This window comes from Pelophylax lessonae (genome assembly GCF_965119305.1).
Source record: "Pelophylax lessonae genome assembly, chromosome: 9".
Taxonomy (NCBI): domain Eukaryota; kingdom Metazoa; phylum Chordata; class Amphibia; order Anura; family Ranidae; genus Pelophylax; species Pelophylax lessonae.
In genome coordinates, this window is record NC_138776.1 from 39,357,070 (window position 1) to 39,372,051 (window position 14,982).

Here is a 14,982-nt window from a genome sequence, read left to right on the forward strand (position 1 = left end):
CCAATGACACCATTGTTCCTTTTAGCTATCTGTAAGGGGGTAATTCTTCCCAATGATGACAAGAGTAAGGATCATTCTTCCCACTGACTGTCCCACTAACGTGTCATGAGTTGTAGAATTTTAAATTTTAGCAGGGGTTCCCCGAGACCAGACATTTATTTCAAGGGCTCCTCTGGTTGAGAAAGGCTGATCTAGAGTCACACTACTACACGTTGGGAAGGCATACAAGGTCGCTTTTTTTATGACATGCACAGAAACGCCCTGCCATTTAGCAGTGCCATTAAACATTTCTCTACCACACTACAGCAGATATAAAGCTACAGCGCTGTTCTCTAGTTCTGGGAGGGCGTATATAGACCTCCTCCAGAGAATGCGCTTCCCCTGTGCCCCCTGGGGCTCACATCAGGAAGTGTCTGTGATCACTGTGTGCCCTGGACAGAGCTGTATAAAGTACTCGAAACCCATACTTGAGTAAAAGTACAAGTGCTCGATCAAAATGTGACTTGAGTAGAAGTGGAAGTGCTCGATCAAAAAGTGACTTGAGTAGAAGTACTAAAATATTCAACATTTTTTGTACTTAAGTATTGCAAGTAGTTTTTTAAAACAAAATTGCTACTCAAGTACTGAAAGTAAAAGTACCAGTAGTTTTGAAAAAAAAATTGCTACTCAAGTACTGAAAGTAAAAGTACAAGTACTGTGTTATGTAGTTATTAAAGAAAGAAGTCAAACGTTTGAACATCATATTGTTTTTTATTATTTCAAATGCAGCTTTTATTTATACATACAGTAACTTTTATTTTCCTATGCGTTGATAATACACATGTTTTGAGCTTCATGAAACCTGCCATCTACTGTTCTGGCAGTGGTAATTTTTATAATAGTAACGAGTAACTATGCAGCACAAAAAAAAAAATATTGGAGTAGAAGTATTGAAATCATCGAAAAAATGTAGTGAAGTAAAAGTGGAAGTAGGAGAAAAAAATTCTACTCTAGGAAAGTACAGATACCGCCTTTCGGTACTTAAGTACAGTAGTGAAGTAGTTCTACTTAGTTACTATACATCTCTGGCCCTGGACATAAAGGATCACAGATCAGGCCCTTTACCATGTGATCAGCTGTATCCAGTCACAGCGGCCCTTTACCATGTGATCAGCTGTGTCCAATCACAAGTCGCACCAATATAAACAGACATCACCAGTTATCGGCTCTCCTTTCCTCATGCAGAGACAGCGTGTGAGGAAAGGAGAGCTGAACTGTTAGGGCACAGTGCATACAACATTTATACTGATTATCAGTGCAGTCCCATCAGTGCCGCCTCATCAGTCTTAGTGTAGATTTGAGAAATTTTGTCTCAAAAAGGTTTATGCAGGGGACATGACCACCAGGGTGGATTTGATTTAAATCAAGTTGATCTAAATCATGATATAAATCACTAGTAAAAAGGCTTGATTTAAATCAACTCTATTTAAATCATAATTTTTAAAGAGCAACGGTCATCTCTGTCCCGCAGCGGATCCTCCTCTGACCTGCTGTTGACTCAACTCCAGTCCCATTCACTTTAATGGGACAGCTGGTGATGCGGCAGTGATACAACAAGGTGAGGGACGTGGTGGCAGCAGGTGAGCAAATTCCCACTAACAGGGGCTGCCATGATGGATCTGAGATGACAGGTGCTCTTTAAATGTAAGGACTCATTCTTGGTGGTAGTTAGTGTGAAATTGTGTGAATGCATCAATGCAGTGCATGTTATCTCAGCTTTCAGAACTTGGATTCATTGAATGAGTTTACCAAAAATGTAAATATTGCAGAATATACAGTACATACTGTATATGCAGAATATATATATATATATATATATATATATATACTACATAAGTAAGCTCCATTTCATGCTGAATAAACTTAATTATTATTGTATCCTAAATATGAAACTATCTTTAGATAGATTTTTACTCCAAAATCCTTTTATTAAAATACATTGAATAAAAATCCAAAAAATTTGATTTAAATTAAAAAAATCAGATTAAAAAAAAAATTTCCACCCTGTATTCTTTATCACAACATTGTGCAGATACTCATTTTAAATAATTTTAGTGTCAATCGTATGTTTTAAGTCATAGTATATTTTTATATTGCAGGTTACCCATATCCCAGAGGAGCATATTCTAGTAGCCATGTTCCCTGGACTCCCAACATCAGCGGAACTTTTTATATTACCACCAAAAAATGTCAGCGAGCGGAGGAAAGGTAGCAAAGCGGACTTGGAGCAGGTGAGACAACCTATTACAGTCTGGATTTTTTCATTGGGACATAGACCGTGTGTTGGCTTTTATCCAGCAAACGGTAGGGGGGGGTTACTACATGTTGTAAAAAGCCTGCTGTTTATAGAGATCTTCAACACGAAGCTAAGTCTGGCCATACACTATACAATTTTCTTGTACAATTTTTCTTTAGATTTACCAAAACCATGTAATATGAGGTCAAACCTAAACACTTTTAATTTGTATGCAATCAGGCAGGCCCTTGCACTACATAGTTCAAGGAAATTGAACAAAATTGTGTAATGTATGGCCCTGTACACACGGGCTGATTGTTGGCTGGTTTCTATTGAAACCACATTCGGCCCATGTGTGCTGCAGCCGTTGCAACAGAAGCCGGCTGTTTGGCTGGCTTCCGTCGAAGGGGCATGACTGAAAAGGGTCTGTCGATCCGCTGCCGATCAGCGCTCTCAGCCAATGGCTGAGAATGTTAACAGGAGTCTTCTGGAGAGAAGCCTATCCCCCTGTCACAACACAATAGCACAGCAGGGGGGATCGCTCTACTAACATCTGGGTGTTAGTACAGCGGCTCCTCCTGAGCTGTCAGTTTTTTTTTTGTTCAATCCACTGGGTTGAATGAAAAAAAAAAAACTAGCAGTGTGTACCAGGCTTTATACACACAATTAAGTAATTTAGAGGAGCAGTATTTCCCTTATCAGACATTTCTTTGAAATTTAATTGGAATAATGTGAGCCTTGAGGAAGGCAAATGTTGTATTGTTCAACAAAATATTGACAACTCCACATGTATGTTCAATAAAATCTTCTTTTATCTGATCATTCCACAGGAAAACATAGCCTTACAGAGATGTTGACACATTTCAGCTGTATTGGATCCTAATGTACGCTTGATGCGCAAATAACTCCATTGTGCTAAGTGCACTTTTGGATATTAATATACGCCAAGTGTATATATTCCCGTGGGGCTAAAAAGCACAGTTCTCAGCTCTTTTGTATAAGGTAATGGAGTGTGCTCAGCAATACCCAGTAATACGGTCACACAGGCTGTTATCACATTGGATGCGCAATAGAATGTCCTGCCTAAAGCATTGAGCTCTGTTTATTTATGGGACAACACCGGGATAACAGCAGGAAGTTATGGCTATACAACATCAGCCAATCAGTTCCAAATATACAGTCACATGACAAAATTTACTTACATAGTATCAGCCAATGACACACCTGTATTCATTCAAATATACAATAGAAAGGGGATTACACGATCGTGAATGAGCAGAACAGTGTTCACGGCTTCCCGTCCTTGGGGCGTCCACGCATCACAGTAAACAATGAAACCCACGTGTAGTGGAACTCGCACCTAACACTACACAATGAAACCAGAGTGTAGAAACATGAACGCTACTCTGATCAAACTCGTGCATGCATTCCCACAACTACTACTAGCGTGAATCTCACTCAGCAAGGCTCAGAGAAAAATGCCTAAAAGGATTATACTACTGTTCCCATAGACGTGAGGCTATCTGCAGGAAAAGAGCCATGATGTTTCCACTATGGTGATCAGGCACAGCAGAAAGACATGAGTGTGTATTCCTTCATAAAGGCAGAAAGATATCAAAACGATATTGACTTCACAGAGCAAAAATATCCCTGCCGAGCGAACAAATCTGCACATTAAACTGGGGTCCCCCACTGGTGGTCATATCCTTGTATCCTTGCTGCTTAATCCTTGAACTCTACACCGCAATACACATAGACCTCTACCGGCAAACAGACCCATGGAGTGTTCTCTGACAGAGATGTTTATTTAAAGCAAATGCGCCTACACATCTAAAGGAAGGTTTTTACTGCCAGTAGTCTTTCCTCAATGCTGGTTCACCCTAATACGCTCTAATGAGCATATTGCAAGCAAACCAACAACAGGAGCCATAATGACAAGCTAAATAAAACACATCCTGAAAAATGTTCCCACTAGTTCTAATAAAATTTCCGCAACACAGCCTGGGAGAGACATGTTATGACCAAAGCACACCCAGGCTGAAACGTGTCAACATCTCTGTAAGGCTTTGTTTTCCTGTGGAATGTTCGATTTAAAGAAGAATGAGCATACATACAGTGTTGTTGATATTTTGTTGAATGTGGACTATAACAGTGTTTCGGCTGTGATTCGGGCAGCTGTATGCTCTAGTGATCGTTATATATGGATCAAAAGGGTTGTAGCATCATTTACTGCTATTGTTTAAATGTGGTATTGTCTCTCTTGATAAACCAGAGTGCTCTGTAAGGCCTTTGCTATATACAGTATATATATATATATATATATATATATATATATATATATATATATACTAAATTGTCAAAAGTATTGGGACACCTGCCTTTACACGCACATGAACTTTAATGGCGTCCCAGTCTTACTCCATAGGGTTCAATATTGAGTTGGTCCACCCTTTGCAGATATAACAGCTTCAACTCTTCTGAGAAGGCTGTTCACAAGGTTTAGGAGTGTGTCTATTATAAACCCTACGCACTAAGACTGGGATGCCTTTTAAGTTCATGTGCGTGTAAAGGCAGGCGTCTCAATACTTTTGACAATATAGTGTGTGTATGTGTATGTATATATATATATATATATATATATATATATATATATATATATAATATTTACACATTTACACACACAGGGCTTTTTTTCTCAAAAAGGTGCAGGAACTCAACCACGACCCCCCAAAAACCCCCTCCCCAAACTGGTCAAAATTTTAGTAAGAGGGTCAGAGTTCGGTAGGGTTACACACCGAGTGGAGAATTCCGGGGTGTGCTACGTGCAGTGTTCGGGAGTGTGCTAAGGAAACAGTGCAGGGTTCAGGGGTGCACTACACACAGAGTGCAGAGTTCAGCCTTCCTCCACAGCTGCTTACCCCTGCATCCCCCATCCACATCTCACTTTTACCGCTCTTCTTCTCTAGTACCTCCCCTCACGCTGTAGGTGGCTTTGCCTCTCTCACTTGCAAGGAGATCATCCGGTAGGGGTGTCAGTATTCACACTGCACCCCAGGCCCCGGCATTTCCTTTGTCCCCCATACTGCACTTGAAAAACAAAGGAAGCCAGATCTCTGTGTTTAAAAGTGATAGTGATGAGCAGGGAGCAAAGAGCCTGAGCCAAATGTGGTGGAACTGAGTTCCACCAAGTTCCAGCTGAAAAAAAGCCCTGTATACACATATACAGTATATATACAGTATATGATATACAATTAAACTTGAGCCTTCATTGTTAAAGCCATTGGCTCCCATTGCTGACAATCAAAGTTAGTGAGCCAATGAGGAGAGAGAAGAAGAGAGAATGGACACAGAAAGCAGCAGCTCAGCTTGGGTGCCCCATAGCAAGCTGCTTGCTGTATGAGCACTCGGCAGAAGGGAGGGGCCAGAAATGCTGGCAAAGAATCAGAGAAGAGGAGGATCCAGGCTGCTTTGTGCAAAACCACTACACAGAGCAGGTAAGTATAACATGTTTGTTATTTTTAAACAAAAAAAAAAAAAAAACAGAGACTTTTGTATCACTTTAAGTGTAGCACCCTCCTAGGTAGGTGCTAGAGAGCGAGTATAGTTTTGAATCCCGTCTGCTTACCAGAGGAATTGCAGGTATTTCTATATTTGTTGTCTGCCTACCAGAGATCAGGATCTGCTAGTGAGGTGTGCTCAATGTGCTCAGGTGCAACTCAGTCTGTCTGCAGAGTGTTTCACACTGGTACAATAGGGAGGCATATTGGACAGTGGGAGGAAAACTTCCGAATGAGTGCACAGGCGTTTAATACAGCCCTGGAGATTTGGCAGAGGAAAGTGCCTCGGTGCATGCTGGGATACTGTAAAAAAGCAAGGAGCCTATGTGCTCAGGGTCTTTCGACTGTATAGCGGAGTCCCGGAGGGTGGGGGCCGCGGCCTCCTCCTCTGTAGAGGTGCCATGCGGCCTCATCTAGTCGACCTGAGGGCTAACAGAGAGCTAGAGAGGAATTTAACCCAGAGGTCCTGTGAAGCTGACTGAGAGGGGAGACACTGAGGGATCTGATTCTGCAGTACAGTGAGTACAGATCTGTGTCAAGAGGCCAGACTTGAGGCGTCCACCCCTGCAGCTAGAAGATTCAGTTGATGGGTGTCAGTAAAGGGGATGCTAGAGAGTGTCCTGAAGAGAATTTAGACCACCAAGTCTATTGCTGGAGAGAGAGAGAGAGCAAGGAGACTTAAACCTTTCCATACATGTGGCAGTATGGTTCAAGCAGTGCATCTGCTTTCACAAGCAACCTGGTGAGGCCAAGTGAGAGTTGTCCTTATTCAATGTAAATAGTTCTAGTTGGAGTATCCCACTATTCCCTTCTCCTATCCAAGTTCCAAAATAAACACCAAAAACCAAAATCCCTGGACCGTTTATTGACCAACGAGCCATAGGGTGTAGGGACGAATGTGTGAACTGTCCCCTAAGTGACTATGTGCTGGTAATCAGAGAAGGCCCAACAAATCATTATACAGCAAGCCCTACGGAACAGTGCTACATAAGTAAGAAAAGGTTAAATCCCCTGTGTTGCCTGTGTCCCGTTAGAAAGATGTACCTTCACTTCCGGTCCTGTACACGCAATAGGATGTACAAAGAAATCTCTCTAAAGTAAAAGGAACTCCCTTCTTGGATGGTCCTCATTGCAACAAGTATCCCCAGTGGAACATGTTCTCTCTATTTCTGTTCTGGTGACCACTGTACAAGTTTGGATTTCCCATCACGTTGTATCTTGTTGACAATGGTCACCAGAATCATTAGAGTATTGCATGTCCCCATCCCAGTTGATAAACAGGCAGAAATAAAAGTACTCTATCCAAAACTAACATAAAAAATTGGTTTTGCCAGTATAAACCCTTTATCTTTTGCTTCCTATGTCTGCAACCTTAATCTTCCTTTCCATCTTTGGGTTATGCAGCATTAAATGAATCCCCCTTTTTACACCAGTTAGGTGGAAAGCTCAGTCAACAATAATTTGTTGTGTCTGAATAGCGACAACATATAATACAGTTCATAGAACTCTTTGGTATTAGTTTCTGTTCCTTTAAAGGAGCTTGACTGTAATATTTCCTACTGTATACGGTGCCAATTAAACTTCCAGAACATCTGGATTGTTGAATGAAACAGGAACACATGGGTGAAACTGCAAAAATTGCACTTGAAACATGCAAATTCCATGCAGATACTTCCTCTGGTGGGATCTGAGCCTAGCAGAAGCTGAGTCTTTTGAGCCTACTCTCTGGAGATGTTAGTTCACATGAAAATCTTTTACTTGTATCACATTCTTGGAGCTTAATTCCCTTTAATTTGCCTCATGCTCCATCTCATTCTCATGATCTACAATGGGAGATTACTGTCTGATGTAGTTGAGCGAACACCTGGATGTCCGGGTTCGGCGGGTTCGGCCGAACTTGAAAAAAAATTTCCGGGTTCGTGACCTGAACTTAACCCGAACTTTACCCCGATCCCGAACCCCATTGAAGTAAATGGTGACCCGAACTTTTGAGCACTAAAATTGCTCTAAAAAAAAACATGGGAAGGGCTAGAGGGCTAGAAAAGCAGTGTCTAAACGCTGTATGTCAGTGTCACAGTAAAGTGTGAATGAAAAACTGAAAAATAATTGTCCCCTTAAATTGGTGGTTTTTGAATAGCAGCTTAGAGCAGCAGTGTATAAACGCTGTATGTCACAGTAAAATATGAAGGAAAAAACATTTTTTTTTTTAAATCCAGATTAAGCAGACACATATGCACTGAGCTTGCATTACATGGCCGCTACACACCACCCACCTAACAGACTGATAAAAGTTTTTTTTTCTCTCCCTCCTCCTCACTGGACTCAGGTCAGGGCAAAAACATTGTGCACTGCACCCCCACACAATAAAATCAATGTAGATCGCTGTCTGATTAAAGAAGATTCTTCCTATTCTTTCCCTGAAAGCAATCTCCAGCCTGGCCCTACAATAATCTCCTATCTCTCCGTCAGCAGTATCAGGAACCTCTCCCTACAGTAGTTAGATCAGAGTGACGTGCGGCGCTATGTGACTCCAGCTTATATAGAGGCTGGGTCACATGCTGCACTGGCCAATCACAGCCATGCCATTAGTAGGCATGGCTGTGATGGCTTCTAAGGGCACACTAGTTAAACGCTTTTTGATTGGCTGCCCTGCAGCTGTTGAAACCAAAACATGAAATAAATTACTGAACAACGGACTGTATCCCGAACATACAGTAAAATGTTCGGGTCCATGTCCGGGTACCGAACACCAAAAAGTCCGGCACGATCCCGAACAATACAGTCCGTGTTCGCTCAACCCTACTGTCTGAACATCTTTAACATCTAAAAAGGTTGACATCTGTAGATCCTGTTGAGGGAGATGATCCTGGGCTTACTGGAGAATGATGGCGGTGTGCCCCTCAAGTGTGGTGGCATTTTTATCAGCTGTATGCTATGTGGTCTGTTTGGGTTCCTTTGTACCTTCTCAGTTCCCTTGAAGAAAAGATTGTCTCGAAACACGTCAGAACGTGAGAAATTTATACTCAATAACTATGTTGTGATCACCAGTTGTTTTAAGAGTCTTTAACATTATTTTTAATGTGTGATATGTGATAAATGTTAAATTTTTATGCATTTTAGTAGTAGTTTGTATGCAGCCTGGTAGTCAAAATGCCTTAAAAGACCCAATCAACGTTGTTTTCTTGTTGGATCTGAACATAGGACAACAGCTGGAGAACATGAGTGCCATCCACTTGGCCTCCAGGTGACAGAGGCATCCATTGGATTCAGAACAGATTTCTGTTAAAAGACTGAACTAAATGTGTTTGGTAACACTTTTCATACAATCTCTGCTCTCCTGATCTGTCTTTCATATCTTCATTTTTAGATCGTAGAGTCTCTTCTTAGTGCTCTGAATCAGAACCTTGTAATGTTCGAGTTGAAGCCAGGAGTGCAGATCTTTGTATACGTAACGCAGCTTACTCTAGGTAAGTACTTATCAGACATTACTTGAAAAGGACCAATAAAATAAAAAAATAAAATAAATAAAATAAAAATAATAATTGTGTACCTTGATATAACATTGTCACCAGGTTCAGTTTAGTTATTTGATTTACTATTTTCAGAAAAGTTTGACTAAAACTCATGTCCTCTTAGCATTTCACCTCCCTTCTAACTTTTAAAGGATGGGTGCACCTATCTTTTTTGTCTCTTCTCCTGACCCAACCTAACCTACCTTCCCTCTTCACAGATGCATACTTACCTCAATTTGATGGCCACAGCTTTGCGGCTTGTTTACATCCAGCAAGTAGAAGTCTTCACTGTCCTGGCCATGCCTGTGTATTACAGCCCTATAGGCTTCTGTGGGACCATTTCCTTTCGTCTCTGGCTTTAGAACACAGCCTCATAGAAGTCAATAGGGCACCACTGTGCTAGTGCGGCCAGGATAGTTACACTTGCACTGATGGATGTAAACAAAAAGAGGAAACAGGGCTACCCATTTTAGGTAAGAATAGATCTGGGGAGGAGGAGTTAAGTTAGTCAGTAAAAAGGGGCAAAAAGGATAAGTGCACTTTGTTCTAAAGTACACTTATCCTGTAAATGTTAACCATAATTGTAACCTTGAAGCTTTGCTCTTAACCTGACCCCAACGCTTAACCATCACACTAACCTTAACTCTTAAAATGAACCCTTTAATCCAATTCCTTAGACGTAAAAAAGAACTAGAGGAAAACCTTTTTTCCATTTTGCATTAAGTAATGGAAAGTTATAGACCCTGTCAGGATTTTTTGCCTTTCCCTTCACTTCCTCTCCCATAGCCAAAACAAAGGTAAGCCCTCAAAAGTGTGGGAATCCCTGGTTGTCGCCATAACTATTGCCCCCAGTGGAAAATTTCCCATCTATTCCTGTCCTGCGGTTAACCCAAAATTTGGGAGGTTTTTTTTATTCCTGATGATAATGGTAAAGAGATGATAATGATAAAGAGGTCAAATAGAGAGTGTGGATGAGTGTGGGTGAGAGTGAGACAGGGGTTCTAATTATTTTACATTCTACCCACATCCCCCCAGTTATCCTTTAAAAGCTAAGGCTACCTTTTCGGAAATGTTTCATGTTACACCAATATTTAGGATATAGTATTAAACATTGTCACATACCTCAGTCCCCCCCCCCCCAGCAACTATACTCCTCCCCCCAACCTATACCATGGGGTGCTCCTCCCCCACAGGCTTCTTCTTTGACTTTGCCCAGCCAGGTGCATCATCCATTCACGAATGGAAGACTACAAGTGGCACTGCAGCAGAGGGACTCATAGATCTCAAAGAAGCACAGGTGTGGTCCCAGCACAGCACTTGTAATCTATTGATTTATTCCTCCAGCCCCATAATAGCAGATCCATAACTTTGTAAGGACACGGGGGCAGGAGGAAAAGTCTGCAGGAGCTTGTGCATTGCACTGATAATGGCTGCAATGCTCTGAAGGCTCTAATGCAAAATTATTAAATGCACATTTTGTTTTATTTTATTTATTATTATTTTTATTTTATATATATATATTTTTTTGTAAAAGCTCAACTTTTTCTGTACCTAACCCTTAAAGTGGAACTATGAACAACATCAAAATATTACTTGTATGATTTAGTCTGTCGATAGCATTAACACAGCAGTTTTTGTTTTTTTAAAGCTCACTGTCTGCTGATGTCAGGGTCGGTCCAGGTTTGGGAAAGATTGTGACCATATGGTTGGGATCCACCCACTTGCCTGGACTGGCACCCAGCTCAGCCTCTCGGCGAGCCGGCCACTCCAGCTCTCCAGTGAGCACGGGGGGGCTGGGCAGAGAGCTGTGAGAACCGGGCGATGTCTTATCACTCAGTTCTCAGTCTTAGAGCAGTCGTGGGATAGATGCTTCATCCACCTAGGTAAGTATGATTCTACAAAAAAAACAAAACCCATACATTTCTATAAAACATGGACTGTACCTGGCCCCCTTAAATGCAAATATGATGCTATTGCAAATGATTTGGAGGGATCACAAATATAATTATGTATGGATTTATCAAACAACTGTAATTATTAAACTTTGTGTATTTTATTTTCTTCATTGTGTTTCTACTGCCTTTCTTTGTACAGAGCCTTTCAAGTGATATTGTCAGATTATTTTTTTAAAATAACAAATATGTCATACCTATCTGCTCTGTGTAATGGTTTTGCACAGAGCAGCCCCGATTCTCCTCTTCTCAGGAAACCCCCTGGCGCTCCTGGCCCCTCCCTCCTCCTGATTGTCCCTATTGCAAACAGCTTGCTATGGGGGCATCAGAGCAGGCTCGCCGATGAGCCACTGCTCTGTGTATCTATTCGCACTTGGAGCATGGCCTGGCCCTGCCCAACTCTCTCCTTATTGGTTCACTGGCTGTGATTGTCAGTAGTGGGAGCCAATGGCCCGGGAGAGCCACTGCTCTCATGCACATTGCTGCATCAAGTTGGGCTCAGGTAAGGATTTGAGAGAGCCGCAGGGGTGCTGCGCACAGATGTTTTTTTATCTTCATTCATAAAACCCTGAGCCCCTAAACAACCCTAAACAATCACTTTAAAAATTAATTAAAATTTTTATGGAATCTGTTAAAATTAAATAAAATTAATTTTTTTAATGGAATCTGTTGGTTCCGAAAAACTGTTAGTTATATGTACATGGGATGCAACACTGCACAATTACCCCCAAGATAAGATCAGCTTTGTGGTAACTGTTTCACCTTGTGTCGTTTCAAGCAGGGTTTGGGGGACTTTATTAGAGGTTCTCTTTAACCACTTCCCGCCCACCCTATTACAAAATGACGGCGGGAATGTGGTTGTGTTATCCTGACCGGACGTCATATGACGGCGGCAGGATAACACCGCTCTGGGCGCCCCCCGGGGGCGAGCAGAGCGGCGATCGGTGATGCGAGGTGTCAGTCTGACACCCTGCATCTCCGATCTCGGTAAAGAGCCTCTGACGGAGGCTCTTTACCATGTGATCAGCCGTGTCCAATCACGGCTGGTCACATAGTAAAACAGGAACAGCCGTTGATCGGCTTTCCTTAGTTCGTGCCTGACAGGCACGAGTAAAGGAGCGCCGATCGGCGGCTCCCCTGACAGGGGGGGGGTCGGCACTGGTAATCAGATCATTGATTACCAGTGTAGACCCTCGGGGGGGGGATGCCACTAGATCCACCAGGGATGCCCACTATGACCCCAGGGATGCCCACTATGACCCCAGGGATGCCCACTATGGCCACCAGGGATGGCGATCAGGGCTCAGGGAGCCCCCTATTGCCCTCCCCATCAGTGATGCCCACTAGTGTCCTCCCTTTCAGTGCTGCCCACAAGTGCCCATCATTGCCATCCTTTAGTGTCGCCCACCAGTGCCCATTATTGCCCACCAGTGCCGCCTATCAGTGCCCATCAGTGCCCATCAGTGCCGCCCATCAGTGCCGATCAGTGCCGCCCATCAGTGCCCACCAGTGCTGCCTATCAGTGCCCATTAGTGCCCATCAGTGCCGCCTATCAGTGCCCGTCAGTGCCACCTATCAGTGCCCATCAATGCCGCCTATCAGTGCCCAGCAGTGTCGCCTATCAGTGCCCACCAATGCTGCATATCAGTGCTACCTATCAGTGCCACATATCAGTGCCTATCAGTGCCGCCTATCAGTGCCACCCCATCAGTGCCACCCCATCAGTGCCACCCCATCATTGCCTCCTCATCAGTGCCTGTCAGTGCAGTCTCATCAGTGCTCATCAGTGCAGGAAAAAACTTACTTATTTACAAAATTGTATAACATAAACAAAAAAACTTTTTTTTTTTTCAAACTTTTCTGTCTTTTTTTATTTGTTTAGCAAAAAGTAAAAATCGCACAGGTGATCAAATACCACCAAAAGAAAGCTCTATTTGTGGGGGGGAAATGATATAAATTTGGTGTAAGTACAGTGTTGCATGACCGCGCAATTGTCATTCAAAATGCAACAGCGCTAAAAGGGGAAAATTGGCCTGGGCGGGAAGGGAGGGAAGTGCCCTGTATTAAAGTGGTTAATCAGAAAATACCTTCCCCATTTAATAATCATATTTTTCCCCATTGATGTGTTTACACACAATGTATCCACTTCAATTTCTGGGAACTTTTTGAAAAGAACGGGAACCTAAAAAGAGAAAAAATAAATATCTATTTTTATATATTGCTTGTTATTCTGTCACCTTGATAAATCACGAATTGTGATTTACAGGAATAAACTGACATGCGGACTGTCTTTCAGCTTCAGGGCAGCTCCGGCTGATAAAATATTTACTTGCCTTAGAAGTGAATTTTTTTGCTAAACAATAAGTAGATTCTTTATCATGCTGGCATGCTAATTTTATTATTCTTTTCTGCATAAAAAGAACATTTTTCCTACCTTCTGCACATATTTAAGCTTTTTTTTCTGCTGAATTTTGCATACGTATCAAATTTCAATATTGTTCTCCGGGCGCCTCAGTATAAATCTTTTTTCTTTCTTTTCTTTTTATTTTCTGAGAAAGAGTAAGTGATTTAACTAAGACAAGTTTCGTTTTTTAATCTCGGCAGTGCAGCTTTTAAAAAAAAAAATAAAAAATGTAGTTTGTGTAAGCTTTCATGCTTACCTGTACTTAGGGGACTGTATTGGACACATCAGGATTGACCCAGATCAAAGACGGGCCAACTATTCCATATTAGCCGGAACATTTTTTATTTTCACAATCATTTATATTGTAGTATTCTCATCCAAATAATGAAATGTGACAGCAGAAAAAAATCTGTGTATCATATTTGATTTTTTTTGAATGACCACCCTCTAGGTCAGAGGTTCTCAAACCTTTTGAAACCAGGACCCAGTCAATTTTTCCAAAACCTTCCAACAGAAAAAAATAAAGTTTACACTCACAAAGCAAAGTATGAATTGACCCGGATCTAAGACTGGCCAACTGTTCCATATTAGCTATGATTTATTTTATTTTCATAATAAATTATGTTTAATTTTATTTTTATTAAACTTTTACATAGAGAAAAAAATCACATGGATAAATCGTAAAAAAATAAATAAAGGAAACGCATCATGGGACATGGTAGATCATAACAACATAAGACCATAGCATCAAGAATATACAGTATGACATTAACACTAATGAATATGCTCCAAGAGCAGAATTTGGTGCACCCATAAAACATCTATTCATAATTAATTATATTGTAGTAATCCTCACACTTTAGTGGTTCCAAATAATGAAACATGATAGCAGTAAAATCTGTAAAAAATGTGTTGTATTTGATTTTTTTGAATAACCACCCTCTAGGTCAGAGGTTCTTAAACTTTTTGAAACCAGGACCCAGTCAATTTTTCCAAAACCTTCCAACAGAAAAAAAAAATAAAGTTTATACTCACAAAGCAAAGTATGAATTGACCCGGATCTAATACTGGCCAACTGTTCCATATTAGCTAGGATATATTTTATTTTCATAATAAATTATTTTTAATTTTATTTTTATTAAACTTACACAAAGAGAAACAAATCACATGGAGGAGTCATACACATTGGATAAAGCTTAAAAAAAAAAAAAAAAAAAAAAAAAAAGGAAACGCATCATGGGACATGGTAGGGCATAACAACATAAGACCATAGCATCAAGAA

At 41.2% G+C, this 14,982-nt stretch overlaps 1 protein-coding gene across 2 annotated transcripts in view; it reads left to right on the forward strand.

Moving 5' to 3' along the window:
* Positions 1 to 14,982, forward strand: part of SORCS3 (sortilin related VPS10 domain containing receptor 3) — a 1,013,788-nt gene that overhangs the window by 984,111 nt on the left and 14,695 nt on the right. For both annotated transcript variants that reach the window (XM_082267888.1, XM_082267889.1), the window contains 2 exons: positions 2,139 to 2,270; positions 9,200 to 9,299. In XM_082267888.1, coding sequence (XP_082124014.1) covers positions 2,139 to 2,270; positions 9,200 to 9,299 — 232 coding nt within the window. The remainder of the gene's footprint in view (positions 1 to 2,138; positions 2,271 to 9,199; positions 9,300 to 14,982) is intronic.